The sequence below is a fragment of the Canis lupus genome, chromosome 1 (genome assembly GCF_011100685.1).
Source record: "Canis lupus familiaris isolate Mischka breed German Shepherd chromosome 1, alternate assembly UU_Cfam_GSD_1.0, whole genome shotgun sequence".
Taxonomy (NCBI): domain Eukaryota; kingdom Metazoa; phylum Chordata; class Mammalia; order Carnivora; family Canidae; genus Canis; species Canis lupus.
In genome coordinates this window covers 21,254,269-21,275,038 of record NC_049222.1, presented here as the reverse complement: position 1 = coordinate 21,275,038, position 20,770 = coordinate 21,254,269, and the positions used below count along the sequence as shown (strand labels likewise).

The 20,770-nt window shown below is 37.8% G+C and overlaps 1 protein-coding gene across 7 annotated transcripts in view; it reads right to left on the bottom strand.

Moving 5' to 3' along the window:
- The window catches only part of STARD6 (StAR related lipid transfer domain containing 6), a 40,801-nt gene that overhangs the window by 2,509 nt on the left and 17,522 nt on the right, over positions 1–20,770 (bottom strand). For 6 of the 7 annotated variants that reach the window (XM_038525961.1, XM_038525967.1, XM_038525966.1 and 3 more), the window contains one exon: positions 19,550–19,957. In XM_038525961.1, the coding sequence (XP_038381889.1) occupies positions 19,759–19,957 (199 nt within the window). In that variant the 3' untranslated portion in view covers positions 19,550–19,758. Of the gene's footprint in view, positions 1–19,549; positions 19,958–20,770 lie in introns of those variants that run through there. The other variant, XR_005353469.1, reaches the window with a different exon arrangement.

Here is a 20,770-nt window from a genome sequence, read left to right as displayed (position 1 = left end):
AGCCTCAAAAGTTATTTATATGCAAATATTTAGTACTCTAGGTCAAGGATTATGAATTCTCTACGTGTTGCATACTGGTAAGGTTGTTAAACTGATAAAGTATATTACTTTAGATAATATATTTAAATTTTTTTCTAAGAATCCTTGTATTATTTCAGCTGAAATTATTAAACAGAAAGGTTTTTTTTTTTTTTTTAAAGGTTAAGAGTAAAACAATTTTGGCCAGTTTAAAAATAGAAAAGTGGAAGTGGTAGTTTCTGAAATGAGGATGCAGAGGTATTATTACAGCCTTGTCACTCATCCTGTGGCTTTAAATTACCTTTTCAACATCTTTGTGCCTTTGCATTCTGACAGGTTACCTTTTATTTTCCATCTCCTTTTAATCCTTATTATTTTCCTTTGGTATTCCACAGATTAACTATAGTGTTTGGAGATGTGAATTTCCTTTTTTCCTAAGTATATATACTGGCTTCCACTTTCTTTCAATTCATGTTAGTTCTGTAAGATATTTAACTACTGGTTCCTCAGATACTGCTTTTCTGTTCTTCTAGGACTCTGCACAAATGATGGACTTTCTTATTCCATCCTTCATATCCCTTGATCACATCGTTCTCGGCATCTTGTTTATCTGCTGCATTTTGGTTAATTTCATCAGCTCTGTTCTTGTTCATTAATTTGTTTTTCAGCACTATCCAATCTACTGTTTATTTTTTATTTTTAAAAATATTTTATGTATTTATTCATGACAAACGCACAGAGAGAGAGAGGCAGAGACACAGGCAGAGGGAGAAGCAGGCTCCATGCAGGGAGCCCAATGTGGGACTCGATGCCGGGATTCCAGGATCAGGCCCTGGGCTGAAGGCGGCGCTAAACTGCTGGGCCACCAGGGCTGCCCCTGATCTACTGTTTAAAACACTAATGATGCTTTTAATAATTATATTTTCATTTCATTTTTTTCTGATCTTCCCATTTATTCATTATAGCCTCTTCTAAGTCTGTTTCTAATTTTTAAAAACTCATTCTGTTTTTGATCATTTTAATATTTTCAGTCTTTGTAAGTCTGTTTTTGGATATTGTTGTGTGCCATTTTAGCCTGTTTCCTTGAGTGTGTTGCTGAGCTTAGTTTGTGGGAAGACAAAGGACCTAATCTGTGCATGCTTCCCTTCAGATATGATTTGCATCTGCTTCCAGTGAGTCAGTATAAACTCATTTGGTACCACTGGAGCCCCTTGAAGGGTCCTTCCTGTAGCCAGTTGTCTTAGTTTGTCTTATTTTCAGCTTCCCGACCTTGCTCCTGTCCCAAAGTTTTGTTTCCAGAGGTCAATTGCTGGCTGCTGTCAGCATTTGCAGTCAGGGTGAACCCCGCCTTTCAAGTTTGCTTTTTGCCTGATACCTTCTGATGCTTTCCTGCTTGTTTCAGCTCAATTTTTGCCCCTTTGATTGTAGGGGATTGGTGCCTGGAGATTTCCTTTGTTCAACCAACAATGAATTAAAAAGTCTTTTTTCTCTAGAATCTAGTGTTTTGTATTGGAGGAATTCTTTTTTTAGAATTTTATTTATTTAAATGAGAAAGGGAGAGCACAAAGCAGGGGAGCAGCAGAGGGAGAGGGAAAAGCAGACTCCTTGCTGAGCAGGGAGCCTGATATGGGACTCGATTCCAGGACCCTGGGATCATGACCTGAGCTGAAGGCAGATGTTCAACCCACTGAGTCACCCAGGTGCCCCACTATTAGAGGAACTTTTTTTTTCTTGGTTATTTTAAACAATTTTTATATGTACTTTTTAATTGGAGTTCAATTTGCCAACATATAGTATAAACAATCCAATCATGAAATGGGCAAAAGACATGAACAGAAATGTCACCAAAGAAGACACACACATGGCCAACAAGCACATGAGAAAATGCCCCGTATCACTGGCCATCAGGGACATACAAATCAAAAGCACCATGAGATCCCACCTCACCCCAGTGAGAATGGGGAAAATTAACAAGACAGGAAGCCACAAATGTTGGAGAGGATGTGGAGCAAGGGGAACCCTTCTGCACTGTTGGTGGGAATGTGAACTGGTGCAGCCACTCTGGAAAACTGTGTGGAGGTTCCTCAAAGAGTTAAAAATAGACCTGCCCTACGACCCAGCAATTGCCCTGCTGGGGATTTACCCCAAAGATACAGATGCAGGGAAACGCCAGGACACCTGCACCCGGATGTTTATAGCAGCAATGTCCACAATAGCCACACTGTGGGAGGAGCCTCGGTGTCCATCAACAGATGATGGATAAAGAAGATGCAGTCTATATATACAATTGGAGGAACTCTTAAGAGTATTTGTCCTACCATAGTGCAAAAGTGCAAATCTGGTGGGATTCATTTTTTCCATATTTTCTACTTTTTTCTCTTTTTCTATGCTATACTTCTTTTTCATCCTTTTTTGGATTACTTGAATTTTCAAGATATATTTTCCCTTGACTGATTTAAATGTAAACATTTTAAGTACTTCTGATTACCCTTTTAATATGCGTGGGTGCTTGTTTGGCTGAGGTCATGATATCCGGGTCCTAGGATCAAGCCGGCAGTTGGCTCCCTGCTCAGTAGAGAGTCTGCTTCTCCCCCTGCCCCTCCCTCTGCCCCTTTCCCTGCGCATGTGCTCTCTCTCTCAAAATCTTCAAAAAAAAATTTAACATGCCTAACATCCAAAAATAGCAAACATATGTGCTTTCTTTCTAAACAACATAAAGATGTTAAAATATGTTAATTTTAATCAATTCCTCTACTTCATTAGCCTCCAAATTGGATATTATTGGTATTTTATAGAGTTAATGTTTAGGTTTGCACACAGGATTATCTTTTTCTTTTTTTAACTTGCATCTCAGGCATTCATTCCTTCAAAGTAGAATTCACTTTCTAAAATTGTGTCTTTAAAACTGGATTTTGAACTGACTTCTTTGGGCTGTTTTGAGAGGTTCACTTTTATCTTTGGAGATCTGCAGTTCTTATTATATGTCTAGCTACAGATTTCTTATGTTTGGGATTTAGTTGCTTTCTGAATCTGCAGATTTATGTCTTCATCAAATCTGGATTAATTTCAATATTTAAAAACATTTTATCGTGAAATTTACATACAGAAAAGTGCATACATAAGTTAATGGGTAATTATAAGCAACAACTGTTTAACTTGGTCGAGAAATAAAACATATCAAGTGATCAGGAAGTCCAGAGGGTTTTTTTGTTTGTTTTTGGTTATGTAACTGAACTCAAGGGGTTCCCTGTTGGGGGTACACCACATTGAACACAGCGCAAGGGAATGTTGAAAGCAAAGAACTCTTTATTGCTTGTCACAAGTAAGAGGACAGGGAATTAGCTCACAAGGAACTGTCTCACCATGCTACTAGTGCAGGAAGCTTTTATTCAGTGTAAGGGTGGGAGGAGGGAGCTTCCGAAGGCACTTTTGTTTGAATTGCGCGAGCCTAGCATGTCAAGAGGCTAATGCATACATCATGTGTTCAAAAAAAGGCAGAAAACTCCACCCATAGAAGGAGATCTTATTATCATAATGAGATAAAGGTACTTCAGGACAACTCCAGAGGGCTTCTGCCCTGCTCCAGCTCCAGTCCAGCCCAACTAGCTTAGATAGGGGGCTCCCAGGGGACGGATAACCTAGCAAGACACCTAGCAAGCTATCAGGCCAAACACCTGGTTGAGCTTCTACTTGGCTGGAACTATGGGTTCTGCAAAACAAAACCCGGTTCCTTCCCTACTTTTGTGCCTTCCCCCTCCTCCCTTCTGCTGCCAACATTCAGGCCTCTTCTTTGGGTAACTCTGTTGTATCCTAGCTAACAGTTGTTTTCTTGTTAAAATTAGATACAATTGGCATAACATTATTTCAGGTGTACAATATAATTATTTGGTACTTGTATATATATTGCAAAATGATCACCATAGTAAGTCTAGCATCTGTCACCACTCATAGTTAAAAATTTTTTTTCCTTGTGATGAGAACTTTTAAGATCTTAGGAAACCCAGAGTTTTTCTTAGGATTTCAGTATGTTGGGAAGGTTTAGGAAATTATTGACCTTGTGGTTAAAATCAGTCTCTGGGTCCCCAGGGCCCCTCCCCTCCCTGAATGCCAGGATGGTTCTAAGTCTCAACATTCTAATCATGTGGTGATCTTTCTGGTCTGGACCACTGCATCCTAAGCCTGCTTCCTGTTGGCATAGGTATCTGGGGCTCCTCATGAGTCACATCATTTAGCATACTCTATGTTGAGTAAAAAAGACACTTAGATTACTTGGGAAATTCTAAGGGTTTTAGGAGCTCCATGCCAGGAACCCCGGACAAAGGCCACATAAATTCTACTGCAGAATATTTTGAAATAAGTTTTGAGATGTTTTATGGCCCCAAATGTGCCCTACCTTAGTAGATGTTCTGTGTACACTTGAATGTGTGTTTTGCTGTTGGATGGAATATTGTATAAATATCAATGAGCTTTATTTTGTTAGTGTTCAAGTCTTCCGTATCCTGATTTTTTATTGTCTATTAATTATTGAGAGAAGAGTATTCAAATCTCCAACTATAATTATAAATATCTTTTTCTCCTTGCAGTTTATCAATTTTTGTTTCATGTTTTTTTTTATTTTAATATATTTTTAAAATTCTATTTAAATTCAGTTTGCCAACATACAGTATGATACCCAGTGCTCATCTCATTGCATCATGTTATTTGAAGATATATTTAGGGCTATCATGTTTTGATGAATTGGCCCCTTTATCATTCTGAAATGACCTTCTTTAACCCTGATAAATTCTTTGCTCTGGAAGCCAGTTTCCTGATAAAAGCCACTATAGTTTTTGTTTTTGTTTTTAAAGTAATGTTAGACTAGTGCCATTTCCCATCCTTTTAACCTATTTGTTTATGTAAAAAATGATGTTTTGTGGGGGCTATACAACTGAATGCTTTTTAATTCAGTCTGATATCTTTACCTTTTTTTAAGATTTTATTTACTCATGAGAGACACACACACACACACAGAGAAAGAGAGAGAGGCAGAGACACAGGCAAAGGGAGAAGCAGGCTCCATGCAGGGAGCCCGATGTAGGACTCGATCCTAGGACTCCAGGATCACACCCTAGGCCGAAGACAGATGCTCAACTGCTGAGCCATCCAGGCGTCCCGGTATCTTTGCCTTTTAAGTGAGGTTTTTGATTTATATGGTGACTGATACAGTTTTGTTTAAATATACCAGTCCACTATTTCTGTTTTTTTCCCTGTGTTCCTTGCCCCTTCCCTCCCCATTTTTCTCTTCAGGCTTTTACTGGGATTATTATTATTTTTTTAATAATTATTTTATCTCCTTTATTGGCTTGTTACCTGTAACTCTTTGCTTTGCTGTCTTGGTGGTTGCTTTAGGGTTGATACTAAACATCTCTAACTACTACTTTATGTTTAGGGCCCTTACACTAATATACTTCCATTTCTCCCCAATCAGCCTTTGTGCTTTTTTTACCATACATTTTACTGCTCCATACATTGTAACCCCAGAGTAGATTTTTAATTATTTTTATTTTTGCTTTATACAAATTTTAAAGATTTTGTCTTAATGTGCATGTGGGTGGGGAGAGGGACAGTGGGGGATGGAGAAGGAAAGGGAGAGAAACTCAAGCAGACTCCACACAGCATGGCACCCAACACTTGGCTCAATCTCACAATCCTGAGCTCATGACCCGAGCTGAAATCAAGAGTTGAACACTTAGCCAACTTAACCACCCAGATGCCCCTATAAAATCAAATTTTAAAGAGATTTAAAAATAGGGAGAAAAATGCTGTTAAATATACCCACATATCTAGTCTCATTTCTTTGTGTAGATCCATATTTCCATCTGGTATCTTTTTTTTTTTTTTCTGCCTGTTAGACTTTCTTTAACATATTTTTGTAGTATAAATCTGCTGGACATGAATTCTTTCAGCATTCTTTTGGCTTATGTCTTATGTCTTAGGTCTTTATATTTTGAAGATAGTTTTGCTGGGCATAGAATTCTAAATTGTGTGGGTTCTTTTGTGTTTTTTTCCCCATATTTTTTTGTTTTTCTTTTCGTTTTGTTTTGTTTTGATGGGGGAGGTTAGGGGTCTGCTTGCCTTTAAGGTTTTCTCTTTATAACTGGTTTTAAGAAATTTGATGATATTCTTTGTTTTTTTTTTTTTTTTTCAATTTTTATTTATTTATGATAGTCACACAGAGAGAGAGAGAGAGAGAGAGAGGCAGAGACACAGGCAGAGGGAGAAGCAGGCTCCATGCACCGGAAGCCCGACGTGGGATTCGATCCCGGGTCTCCCGGATAGCGCCCTGGGCCAAAGGCAGGCGCCAAACCGCTGCGCCACCCAGGGATCCCATATTCTTTGGTATAGTTTTATTCATATTTATTGTGCTAAGTATTTGTCAAGCTTCTGGAATCTCTTATAGTTTTCATCAAATTTGGAAAAATTTCAGCCATTGCTTATTCAAATATTTTTATACCCCCTACTGTCTTCTTTGGGGACTTGAATAAGATATTTCTAGGGTGCTTCAAGTTGTCTCCTAGCTCACTGATGCTCAGTTATTTTTTTGTCTTTTCTATCTCTCTGTTATCTTTTAGATAGGTTTCATTGCTCTGTCTTCAAGGTCACTATTTCTTCCATAATAATTTGTCTGCTGTTACTTCTATTCATTATGGTTTTCGTGTCAGACATTTTATTTCATTGGATATCTGATTTGGGTTGTTTATGTATCTTCCATGTCTCTACTGTGGAATACTTATAATATTAACTAAAAATGTTTTAAGGTTTTTCTACTAACTGATATCTGTGTCACTTCTGCAACTATTTCTGTTCATTTGCTTTTCTCCTCATTGTGGGTCATATTTTTCTGCTGTGTGCTGCTTGGTTATTTTTTTTTAATGAAGTCTTTAAGATTTTATCTATTTATTAGAGAAAGCAGAAGCAGAAGGGAAGGGCAGAGAGAGAGGGAGAAGCAGACTCCCTGCTAAGCAGGAAGCCTGACCCGGGGCTCAATGCCAGGACCCTGAGATCATGACCTGAGCTATCCAGGCACCCCATAAAATGTTTTGCAGTAGTTGTGAATTTTGCCATGTTGCATAATGGGTGTTTTGTTTTTCTGTGAATATTCACGAGTTTGGTTCTTAGTCACTTTAATGGCTTATTTTATTATGCAAAACCAGAGCAGCATTTAGTCTAGGGACAATTTACCCCACTCTGAAGCAAAATCCTTTTGAGGATTGTATTATATGTCCTGTGATTTGTAAGGTTTTCTGCTTGGACTGGTCATAACATAAAATATCTCTGGTCCTGTGTGGATTCAGGAGATAGCTCCCTCTGCTTTTTTCAGGTGGTCCCTTCCCCTATGTTGGGTAATTCCTTCACATGCATGTACTAATCAGTACTCAGCTGAAGATTCAAAAGGTATTCTCTCTCTAGTACTCTGCTCTCTGAACTCTAGTCATCTTGGTGCCTCTAGACTCCTGGCTTTCTCTCCTTAGTTCACAGAAGACTGCTAGGTTTTCTCTGGCTTCTCTCTTCCAAAACTCCATCTTGGAAACTCCTTCAGAGAAGTAAGCTAGGGAAATTGTCAGGCCTCATTTGCAGACTTTTCATTTTTGCTGTTTATATATATATATATATAAATATAACATTTATATTATTTAATAAACATTTATATATAAAGTATTTATATTAAATATATGTATATATATATTTTAAGATTTTATTTATTCATGAGATACACAGAGACCTAGGCAAAGAGAGAAGCAGGTTCCATGCAGGGAGCCTGATGTCAGACTTGATCCTGGGACTCCAGTATCACACTCTGGGCTGAGAGTGGAGCTTCACTGCTGAGCCATCCAGGTGTCCCTATGTGTGTGTGTGTGTGTGTGTGTGTGTGTGTGTGTGTATTTAGAGATCACTGGGACAAGAATTTCTTGTTCTCTAAATGTTTCTATAGTATCCTTTGTTTCTTGGATACAGTATTTTATTATCTAAAATTGTTACTAATAGAAATGCCCAAGATTTCATCATACTAAAAAATCTCTCTTGAAGTTTATTTTGTTTGTTTCATTAAAAGTACAGGACTAGGGACGCCTGGGTGGCTCAGCAGTTGAGCAGTTGAGTGTCTGCCTTCGACTCAGGGCATGGCAGTTAGATGGAAAACACCACAATTTTTGAAAGGTGAAAAATGCAAGATCTTTAAAAAAATTTACATGATGAAGGTGACATGGAGGCCTGCCGTTTTGACTATTTTCTGCTGACAAGGCTGTGCAAACACGAGTCATTTTTGTAATGATATTGCTCAGTCTGTTCTCCAGTTTTCTGGAGAGAGAATTGTTATGGAGTTGGTGACTGGACTGTTTGTTCCAGTGCCCAGTCACTAATTCATAGATGTCAAGAAGTATTTGTGGGAGTCAAAGTATGGATTTCCTGGTGTTTGAATTACAGCTGTAATATGTGTTCTTGCATGTAGTAGTGCCAATGTAGACTTAGAGGTAGTAGTCCTTCTGGCAGGATGCCTCCATGGTGTTCTGGGAGACACCCCTTGGCCGAGAACCTGCCCATCTAACTTTTCCAACAGTGTTCTAAGTTCCAAGTTAGCTGTATTAAATCCATCCCTTTTTACTTAAAATACATAGATTGTTTCTTTTCTGTCCTGCTCCTAGAGTGATACAAAGTTTTATTTCACTTTCTTAAAAACTACTTGAGCCTTTTCTTACACTCTGTATTAAACCAGTTTATTAGTCCTGTCTTTATTTTACTTATTTTAAACATAGTCCTATTGATTCTGGATTAGGTAATACAAATGTTTGAATTCTTGGGTGGAGGACTCAGATTCTTATTTATTCTTTGTTCTGACGACTTTTTCATGCTGGTCTTTTTTCTCAGGTATTCTATAATTTTGGATTGTGGATGCATACTTGTTCGGCTTTATTTGTGGGACTCCTATAGAGTCTGGGTACAGGTGTGTCCCTCCCAAAAATATTCACGCTTGCTTCTGCCAGCCTTTGGGAAACCATAACCTTGGACCACCTTAATTTCTCATCTGTAGAATAAAACCCTAGATTTGGGCAGACTGTGGGGATGGTTTTGCAAAGGATACTTTTACCTTCTCCCCTCAGCCAACCCATTTGTCTTTTGTTTTATGGTCAGATTATTTTTTTCTAATTCACCATTTTACTGAAAGGATCATCCTGCGAGATTCCTGGGCCATCTTATCCCAGTTACCTTACTTGGATGAGTCCAAGGTTTTGTCCTTTGTCTATAAACTTTGATTGATTTATTTTGTTTTCTTATTTGTCACATTTCTCCCTTTGGCATACTCTTTCCACTTGTAAATGATTGAGTTGTGTGGAATTCACTCTCTTATCTCATAGTATCATAGTATTACCTGTTCTTTCTTTTCTTTTTTTTTTTTTTTTGGAACAAAGAGCTATTAACAATATTGTCTTTCAAAGAGTTCTGCTTTTGATATGTACAGGTAAGGCTTTCATAATTTGGTGATATTTGAATATCTTTTCTTTCCTGAATTATATTTATTATATATTAGATATATTAAAATTTAAAGTATTGAAAAAATATTTCTAAAACATGCTAAAGTACTTTGAGAAAACTGTTAACTTCTTTCAAATGTTGTTTTGGTCTGGAAGATAGAACTTCTGTAGAGAGTTTAGGCAAGAATTTTTAACGTAGTAAATTAGATGCTTACCAAATTTATTGCATTGCTGACACAGTGGGGTTCTGGGCTTGGCCTCCAGAAACACATCTGAGGACTAGATAGAACCAATCCACCAGGTAAGCTTTCTGATTTGAAGCCATTGGTGATACTATGAATTCAAGGAGCTGAAATTAACATGCTGTCACCACTGCCGGTGCTTGACATCTGGAAAGCTATAGAACAGTTATCTACAGTTGTGTCCTAGTGATCAGGAACAAGAAACCAAGAAGATGCTGCTGCCTCAGTCATTGATGCACCCACCTCTTGACACAGAAGAATCTGGCAGGTGGACACTGGAACACAGAAGAAAAGCCTCACTTTTCCTTGTTCTTGCTGGCCAGCAGAAACAACAAAAAAATAGGAAAAATGGCCTCTGCCTCATTCAGCTCTCATAAGACTTCATTCAATGGGTGTAACCTAATTTGCAACCAAAGACTAGGTGTAATCAACTCCTGGGATGCTGTTTTTTTAGCTTTCCATCCTTTTTAGTTAGAAGCAAGGTGGAATGAAGGTGAGCAAGCCAGTTCACAGAATTGTCCATTACAGATGTGTGTGTATGTCTATGTGTTCATGTGAATATGTATGTATATAATATATATAATATGCATATACATAGTTACATAATTACATATAATTATATAAGTACAGATATAGGTATATTTACATATAATTATATAAGTACTATATACATATGTAATGTATATATGAATTTATAAATGAATTATATAATTACTACTGGATATATAATTATATATAATATGTCATGTAAATATATAACTATTATACAAATCACTATTAAATTTTTTAAAGTTATTACAATATGTTTGTGTTATAGTGGCAATTTTTTAATGTCATATTACAAACGTACTGTGATGAAATTCATCCTGGAGTTGATTTATCTAAACCAAGCTTACATGGATGCAGATATATTGTAGGTAAAAAAACTTGAGAAGTTGATAGAATATTTAATCTTTAGATTTAGCTAGATTGTAGTATTCTAAGTGTCATCAACCTTTTTTGATATAACACCCTAGCAGTAAAAAGAATGGAGAGCCATACACTCCCAGTATTTGTATTATTTAACTAGGGATACAATAATTTAGCTTTAGTTTTGGTATTTGGCCAAATTCAGTTATTTTGTTTTGGGACAATTGAATAATCAGCTACTTTAGCACCATTTGTGGCTTTACTGAAATTGTGCATGAAATTACCACATGATTATATAGGTTGCCAATCATATCTAAGCAGTGTTAATGATTCTAGTCATAAAAATAAGTCATATTTAGATTTATTATTAGCATCTGAGTATTCGATTTCAAATATAGGCAAGCTTTCTAGATATAACCAAATAAAATCTCATGAGCTTCCTCTTGTAATTCCATCAGAGTATAAATTTGTGATTGTTATTACAAAGTAAAGTGTTGGAGTATTTGATGAGTATGAAAACTATTTTACTTAGAAAACAACTAATTTTCAAATTATTGAATAGAGAAAGAGATTGGTAGAAGATGTGTGTGTGTGTACAGTTTACACACTGGATTGTTACTCAGCCATAAAACATTAAATCTTGCCATTTGTGAAAACATGGGAATTGTGCTAAGTGAAATAAGTCAGGCAGAGAAAGACTAGTACCATATGATTTCATTGATAGTGGAATCTGAAAAACAAAATGAGCAAATAAAACAGAGAGACTCATAGATAGAGAGCAAACTGGTGGTTGCCAGAGAGGAGGGAGTTGGGGAATGAGTGAAATAGGTGAAGGGGATTAAGAGGCACAAACTTCCAGTGATAAAATAAGTCACAGAGAGAAAAAGTTCAGCATAGGGAATATAGTCAGTATTATTGTGATCATGGTGACAAGTGGTGACTACACTTATCATGATGGGCCCTGAGTAATGTATAGAATTGTCGAACCACTATATTGTACACTTGAAACTTGCATAAACTTGTATGTCAACCTTACTTCAATAATAAATATTTTAAAAGATTGAGTTAATACGGATTATGAGAGGGTGAAATTACTCAATAACTTTATGATGAACATGCATTTTTTTTTGAGTCAACAAAAAAAAATGTGTGGTTATTTGTGTTGTAGCATTATTTGGGAAATAGATTACAACTACCCAAGCTGGTAGTGAAGGTGGGGAGCTGGACAACAAAAACCTAAAGTATATGCAGTAGTAAGGTGAGAAACTGTTTGCTGAAGCTGGAATAATGGTGAGGAAATTGCTTTATTAAGAAGCTGTTATGAAACACAAACAGCTGTTTGTGCTATCTTAGAAAACAAAATAAACCTAATGAACTTCTGGCTTTGGGCAAGGATGTCTCCAGGCAAAGTGAAGAAAGTGCCACCTGGTGGTGTTTAGCTGCATAGGTTAAAGTGTACTAATGAGAAAGAGCTGAGCTAAGAAGGAAGAAGGAAGGGAGGAAGGAAAGAAAGAAGGAAGAAAGGGAAGAAGGGAGGAAAGGGCTGGTTAGGTTGTAAGCAGAAGTTAAAGGTTCTATTATAGAGAGAGCCAGAGTTACTAAATTGGAAAGGTAAAGTGTTCTTATTTCCAGCCACCTCAACTAGCAAAGTCTCAAATTAAGACATGGACACATATCAAACCTTCAAATCAAGATTATGACTATCAGATATTTTGAGAAGATGTCTGAGTTAAGGTGGTACTGAGTAGATTCTCAAGTGGACAAAAGCCTAAGGGTGTGGCCCCACAGAAGCGTGATCCAAAAGTAGCAATAAGAAAGTATAAAGAAAAAAATATAAAGAAGCATATGTTGATACCAATTATAGGTATGGCTTTTGAGTGTGTAATGGACCATAACCAGACAAGAAAGCTAAAAAATTTTAAAGTGGTAACTAACAAAAAACAAAAACTTCTTGGGCTAAAAGATGATCATACTGTAAAAATGTCTCTTGGCCCTTGACTTCCTTCGGCAGGAAGCCACTTGAGAAAGTAACTGAGCGGAAATCAGGGATCATTTCTTCATAAAAAACAAAGAGGAGGGTGGTAGGAAAAGAAGGACACCTTAGATAGGATAACCAAAAGCTGTAGGGAATGGTGAGTCAGGGAGAGACTCCCAGAGAGCAAGTAGGAGATTGGGCTCCAATCAGAAAACATTTCCCCCCTGCCAGAGAGGTAGGCACGGTAGGGTAGCAGCTCTGTTAGGAAGCAGCGAGTATATGCTTCCCTTTCTCCCCTTTTTCCAGTGAAACTATTTATTGTGGTCATTCTGTTCTCTTTTAATTATTATATATTGTGTGTGTGTGGAGGCAGAGGGACAGGTGACTTGTCTTTGTATTTCATAGATCTCTGGATCAAGAGGAGCTGCATATGGACCTGTCGTATTTCAGGAAATCCTAGACTTGAGGGCTCATGCTGTGATTGTAGGAGAACTGTGGGGGTCCTACAATGAGTGAATGTGTTTTGCATGTGGAAAGAATGTGATTGTGGCCAGAGAGTGAACCATCCTAGAACAGCTGCATTAATTGTCTCAGTTCTCCACCTCTCGTATTCATACTCCTTTACCATATGATTCTACAGTTTCACTAAAAGGGCAGATTTGATTTCTTTGCTTATTGATGACAAGTTTGGCCATGTGACTTGCTTTGCCCAGTGGGATGTTAGACTTGAAAAAAGCACAGTGTTTCCACTTCCTCCCTTTGCCTTCATCATAAGAACATGCCTGGGCTAGGCTGCTGGAAGATGAGACAAAGCACAGCCCAGACTTTCCAGGTGTCCTCCTTTCCCAGATGACCCAAAGCCAATAGCTGGGCATGTGAGAGAGCCCAGCTAGCTGATGCCAGCCTAATTTCCCCACAGACCTAGCAGATAAATAAAGGCACCCGTTATGTGACCCTGTGGTTTCGTGATTGTCTATTATACATTTACTGCGGTAATTGGTAATCATATAATAATTCATTATAGTATATTTGATGAATCATCTTCCTCACAAAGTATACAACAAAGAAAGTGTTAGTGAAAAATGTGGTAGTTAAAGCTTACTTTCTTCTGACCCATTAAATCTCAAAACAACCTTTAAATGGAGGATTAAAAAAAAACTTAAAACAACTTATTAAGATGATTATATGTAGACTGCCACTTGAACCTGTGTGTTTTATAGTATCAAATATGTATAGCGTCTGCAGGTATAGTCTAGTAGCTGACAATACTGAGAAATTATTTTTCCCTGCACTCTGTCCCACTTTAAAGTGTTGATGTCTAAATTTTTTAAACAAAGTTGTAATAAATATTTTTGGATGAGACCTCAGATTTATCCTTATATCCCAATTCATTTTATGATGGTGATAATAGAAACTGGCCAAAAACTTATTTATTATTGAAGAATAACTGACATATAATAGTTTCAGACTCATAACAATGATTTGATATTTCTATACACTATGAAATAGTCACGATAAGTCTAGTTACCATCTGTCACCATATAAAGTTGTTACAATATTATTGACTATATTCCCTACGCTGTCCATTGCATCTCTATGTCTTGTTTACACTATAATGGAGAGATTATACCTCTTAATCCCCATCACCTGTTTTGTCCATTCCTCCACCCCCGCTGGCAACCATCAATTTGTTCTCTGTATCTTTGCATCTGTTTGTTTTCTTTGTTCATTCGTTTTTTAGGTCCCACCACACATAAGCGAAATCATATGGCATTTGTCTTTGTCTGACTTATTTCACTTAGCATTATACCCTCTAGGTCCATCCATGTAGGTACAAAAGGCAGGATTTCATGCCTTTTTTTGGCTGAGTAATATTCCATCCTGTAAATATACATACATCTTTATGCCTTTGTCTTGGCTAGATTTTGGCTATTGTACATGATGCTGTGATTGAACATTGGGGTACATGTCTTTTCAAATTAGTGTTGTCATTTTCTTTGGAAAAAATACCTAGAAGTGGAGTTGCTGGATTCTATGAGAGTTTTTTTTTTTTTTTTTTTTTTTTTAATTTTTTGAGGATGCTCCATACTGTTTTCCATAGTGGCTGCAGCTTTGGGCACTCCCACCAATAGTGCATGAGGTTCTTCTCACCAACACTTGTTAGTGCAGAATTGCTAAACTATTTTTGTTTTTCATATTATTTGGATGATAAAACCAAAGTTTTATATGGGATTTTTGTTATTATAGGTGGTACCTTCTACAATTCCTAGCTATTAAGAGGTAATCGAGATGGTAAAACATAATATATAGGGATAATGACAGGACAAGGACAAGGAATCAAAGATACAGTACTTAGTTTTATTTTTTTGGTATTATGCTTTACCTTACATAGGATACAAATTTATTAAATATATTATCTTCCTGTTTGTATAATGGAGAAAACAGTTTCAAAAATTGTCTTTCTTGGAATATATGTACTGTATTAAAATGTTTAATTTTGTGATTTGTGTGTTTATGGCTAAAAGGCTCACATTCTTCTGAAAGTACAGTCTAAAGTGGAAAACAGTAAAAGTGGCATACTCCCAAAATAAGGCACATCCTAAATCACAGCATAATTTCATCTTTCATTATGTCTTTTGAGAATTTTATTAGAGAAGGAAAACTACTCAGAGTCTGCAGAGTTTTAGGGAGACCAGCCTTCAAGGAGTTGTGGACAGAAGTCTGACTTCCTAGTTAAGCTGCTCTTCAAAACTGTGGTGGTTTTCTACATATTTCCCAGCGACTTTCCCACTATGCCCTCCCGTCTCCCACCCCACCAGGTTTCCATGCATCCTTTCTCACACAAAGGAGGCTAGAAGAACTTCTGAAGCTAGAAGGTGATTATTAGAAAGAAACTTGACTAGAAGACTAGAAACTAGATTAGAAACTTGACTAGAAGATTGCTTATAAAGAGTGTTAAACAGGTTCTCATAATGTAAATGTACCAACTATATATTGGTAAATAATGAGCTCTATGATAGGTCATTAAAAATCAATTTTTTTTATATTGACCAAAAGATAGCCTTATAATATTGATTTTTATGATACTACAAGAGAGCCTTATAGCTTATAACTTTATGACTCATTCAGTTGCGGGGGGCTTGGATACGATTTTACCTTTTTTTCCCTTTTTAGATAATTGTATATTTGCATGTAGTTATAAAAAAATAATGCAAAGAGATGTCATATTCCCTTCACCCAGTTTCCTCCATCGGTAGTATCTTGTGTAACTGTAGTATAATGTCACAATCAGGAAATCTACATTGGCACAATCCACAGATTTTAACCAGATATGTCCAGTTTTACATGCACTCATTTATGTGTGAGTGTGTGTATGTGTTCTCAACTCTGTGCAGTTTTATCACATGTACACTCATATGACCATCATCACAGTCAACACACAGAACAGGCTTACCACAAGGATCCCTCCAACCCTTTCAAAGCCACAGCCACATGCTTGCCCCCACCGCCTTGATCCCAACAAGTCTCTATTTCTGTTTTCCATATCATTTTGTCAGTTCAAGAATGTCCTATAAATGGGATAATATACTATTTAACCTTTTGAGGTTGGCTTTTTTCACTCAGCAGTACTTCCTTGAGACCCCCTAAGTTGTATCAATAGATCGTTCCTTTGTACTGCCCAGTAGTGTTCCATGTATGGGTTACTAGAGTTTGTTCACTTGTTAAAGGATATGTGAGTTGTTGCCTACTTGGGGCTATTTATAGTAAAATAAAAAGTGCTGTGAATATTTGTTGGCAGGTACAGGTTTTTTGTTTTGTTTTTTTTTTTTAGAGCGAGAGCCTAGTTGGGGAGGGGCAGGGGGAGAGGGAGAGAGAAACTTAATTAGGCTCCACGCCCATCTCACAGCCCTGAGACCATGACCTGAGCTGAAGTCAAGAGTCAGACACTTAACTGACTGAGCCACCCAGGTGCCCCGTGTACAGGCTTTTATATGCACATTTGCATTTGTATACGCATGCAGTTGCTGGGTTGCATAGTAAATGCAATGTTTCATTTTGTAAGACACTGCCGTAGTCTTTTTCAGAGTAGCTGTACCATTTTACATTTCCACCTGCCCTATATTAGTGTTCTAGTTTCTCCACATCCTCACTAATTACATGTTGATGTAATCTCGATTTTTAAAAATTTTAGTAATTCTGACAAGTGGGTACCGATAACTCAGTGTGGTTATTATTTGCATTTACCTAATGGCCAGTGATCTCTTTTTGTGAATTTCTTTGCCATCTACGTACCATCTTCGTCTTAACTGAAATGTGTTTGGTCCATTTTCTAATAGGATTTTTTAAAATATCTATTTATTTTAGAAAGAGGGGAGGGACAGAGGTGGAGGGAGAGACTCCCCACTGAGCACGGAGCCCAATGCTGGCTCAATCTCATGACCCTGAAATCATAACCTAAGCTGAAATCAAGGGTCAGGTGCTTGACTGAGCCACCCAGGCAACTCTCTCATAGGATTTTTTTTTTTTTATACTGTTGAGTTTGAGTTTTGAAAGCTGTTTACATATTCTAGATTCAAGTCTTTGACAGAAATACCTTGCAAATATTTTGTCCCAGGCTGTGGCCTGTCTTTTCATTTTCTCCACGGGGTCCTTCCTAGAGTATACATTTAAAAATTTTGACTAACGTCATTGGCTACTGAAACAAATCACCACAAATTTGGTGGCTTAAAAAAACCCAGAAATTTATTTTCTCATAGTCTGGAGACCAGAAGTCTAAGATCAAAGTGTCAGCAGCCTACTCCGAAGGCTCAGGGGACAATCTTCCTTGCCTCTTCCACCTCTCGGTGGCTGTACGTGTCCGTTGGCTTGTGGCTGCAAAACTCTAATCCCTGACTCTCTTCTTCTCCTCCACTGTGTCTCTCTTCTGCACATCCCTTGTAAGGATACTTGATTAGATTTAGGGCCCACTCAGATAATCCAGAATGATTTCATTCTGAGGGCCTTAATTACACCTGCAAAAATCCTTTCTCCAAATAAGGTCACATTCAAGGTTCCGGGGATTTGACAAGGACATATTTTTGGAGGCCATCCAACACACTTACAGAGGAGAAACCATGGAATACTGGAATACATTGGGTGGGCATGGAGGTGCAGCACCCTATCCTCCTGGGCCCTGGTGACTCCGGGGATCAGGAAAGGGCAGTGAACAGTGACCCACCCTTCTTTGCACTAGCTGGCTAAGTCTTGTTGCCTCCCAGGTGGGGTTAGATGCCTACTCTGCCACCGGGCCCCAAATGATGCGTGGTCACACTAAGGGGTCTCTATCAGACCCTGGAGGGACATCAAAGGACCACTACCTACTGAGTAGAAGATGGAAAATCATCTGGTTGGTCAGCCTACACCACCTGGAAGGGTAGTCATAGTGCTACTTTTGCTCAACTTCATCAGAGCAGCACCACCTGCTTCTGCGGGATGGAAACAAGGTGGAGTGTAAGATCATCTCTCTGCCCACTGAAACCAGAGAGTGAGTGGGTGCAGTTTTAGGTTGATGTTTGGCTGCTGTAGAATTTTGTTCCATTAGGTCACCCTTTTGTTCATAGCTACTCCTATAGCTAGGAAGAATAGGCTTTTTCTGGAAGCTTTTTGTTATTGTTCCTGCCTGTTGGTGGTTTCAGGTTGGAGGCTTCTGCAGTGACTTGTCTGGAATATATGGAAGGCAATAAGGAGACTCAGACAATGACTGCTATGTCATTCCTCAAGTCCGAAGGTCCCTGGGCAGCTTGCCTTCTTTTCACCTCTGCTTGAATCTTCGTATTCTTATATGCAGAATCTTTTAGTTTTAAGAGGAAGGATTTGGGAGGAATGGGTTACTACATCTTGGCCAGAACCAAAAGTTGATTCATGATGCATTCAATTTTTTTTTTAAAGGTTTTATTTATTTATTCATGAGAGACACAGAGAGAGGCAGAGACACAGGCAGAGGGAGAAGCAGGCTCCTTGGCTCCATGCAGGGAGCCCCATGCGGGACTCCATCCTAGGACCCAGGGATCATGACCTAAGCCAAAGGCAGACGCTCAACCACTGAGCCACCCAAGTGCCCCTGGTGATTTATTTCTAATTCATCATGCAGATCTAAAAAGATCTCAAACACAGGCTAAGGGATCCCTAGGTGGCGCAACGGTTTGGCGCCTGCCTTTGGCCTAGGGCGTGATCCTGGAGACCCGGGATCGAATCCCACGTCGGGCTCCCGATGCATGGAGCCTGCTTCTCCCTCTGCCTGTGTCTCTGCTTCTCTATCTTTCTCTCTCTCTGTGACTATCATAAATAAATAAAAATTAAAAAAAAAAAAACACAGGCTAAAAAGTTATAAATTTCTATTAATCCCTGATTCACTCAATTTAAAATTTTAGATATCATTCTTCACACATTCTATTGGAATTCTTTTCAGTTTTTATGTTCCTATCTCCTACAATGATCAATTTAAGCAGTAAATGAAGAAAAAACAATTTAAAATATATTTTAATTTTTTTTTTTTTAAACAGAATCTCTATTAGCACCCTCTTCTTTAATAATTTCTCCCACTAACCTGGCTTTTTTTTATTTTTTTAATTTTTATTTATTTATGATAGTCACACAGAGATAGAGAGAGAGAGAGAGAGAGAGGGGCAGAGACATAGGCAGAGGGAGAAGCAGGCTCCATGCACCGGGAGCCCAACGTGGGATTCGATTCTGGGTCTCCAGGATCGCGCCCTGGGCCAAAGGCAGGCGCTAAACCGCTGCGCCACCCAGGGATCCCATATTTTAATTTTTAATTAATGCTGACTTCTGACTGCATATTTTTTCTTACTGATTCTTTTACAGAGCATTTTCCAGGGGAAAAAAGCAACAGATTAAAGTGCATTAAGAACATTTGTTATTAACATCATTCTTATATGAGATTAAAAGCTATATTTAATGCTGTTCTCTTGTACAACTATGAGTTCTTATTTTCACAAAGTGCCTTCAGTAATGTGTACAAGGATATTGCCTAGAATAGTGTAACAGTATTTATGCATACTGACTTGGAAGTAAACCGCAGTCATTGCCACACATGCTTTCTACGGCCTTAATTCTTTAGGAACGATGAGTGACCACCCTGATGGTGTCCGCATCCCGATGGACTTCTCAGTGCCTTTATTCCGTCCTTTGCATTGAGGATGAAGCTTACCAAGTTGGAAGGCATGGTTGCTTCAATTATGGATGGGGACAATTTTCCTCTCATTTCTGTCTGAATAAACATCACTAGTTTGGAATGTGCTGGGTTCCTGTAAACAAAGGAAGAGTTAAAAAAATATAAAGATTTTTAAAATTTGTCCACTGAACTTCTAAGTTTATAGATACCGGGATTCCTGTCTCGTTTACCATGGATTCCCTCCTTAGTGCTTATGACAGAACAGTTACTGAGGAGGGAGGAGGGAAGGGCACAAAAAAGGGACCGAGTGGTTTGCACTCATAAACATCGTACATAAAAATATTAAGTAGCCAGACAATCTGTTAAGTCTTCAGTCAGCTTTTCCTTTTTGTCATCTTAACTTTTAAATCACAAAATTAATGTATGCTTATAAAAATTTAAACAATTTTCATAATTATTCTCCTTATTCTGTTCTCCAGAGATCATCACTGAACCTTTTGCTGCATCTTCTTAGACTACTGTCTGTGTATACAGGAAGACAGCATGCGTATGTGCGGATGTGGATACCTACCCCACGTATATACACAATGTACAGACTTCTGTCTTTACAAAAATGACCTACTTTTCTGTAACTAGTTTTATTTTCCCTACAAAAATGACCTACTTTTCTGCAACTAGTTTTATTTTCCCTCTTAGTAGGTATCAAGCACTTTTTTCTGTTGATACATACATATCTGCTTAATTGTTTTTCATGACTGCATATAGTATTCGTCTATGTAACCAATCCTTTATTGACTATCATTTTGATTATTTCTCTTTTTACCACTATAAAGCTGCACTAAAACGTCTTTGTAATGTATACATATGCACTTCTACAAGTACATGAAATTTCTAGGTCAAAGGTTTTGTGCATTTAACATTTTGCAATGTTCTTTCCAAATGACAT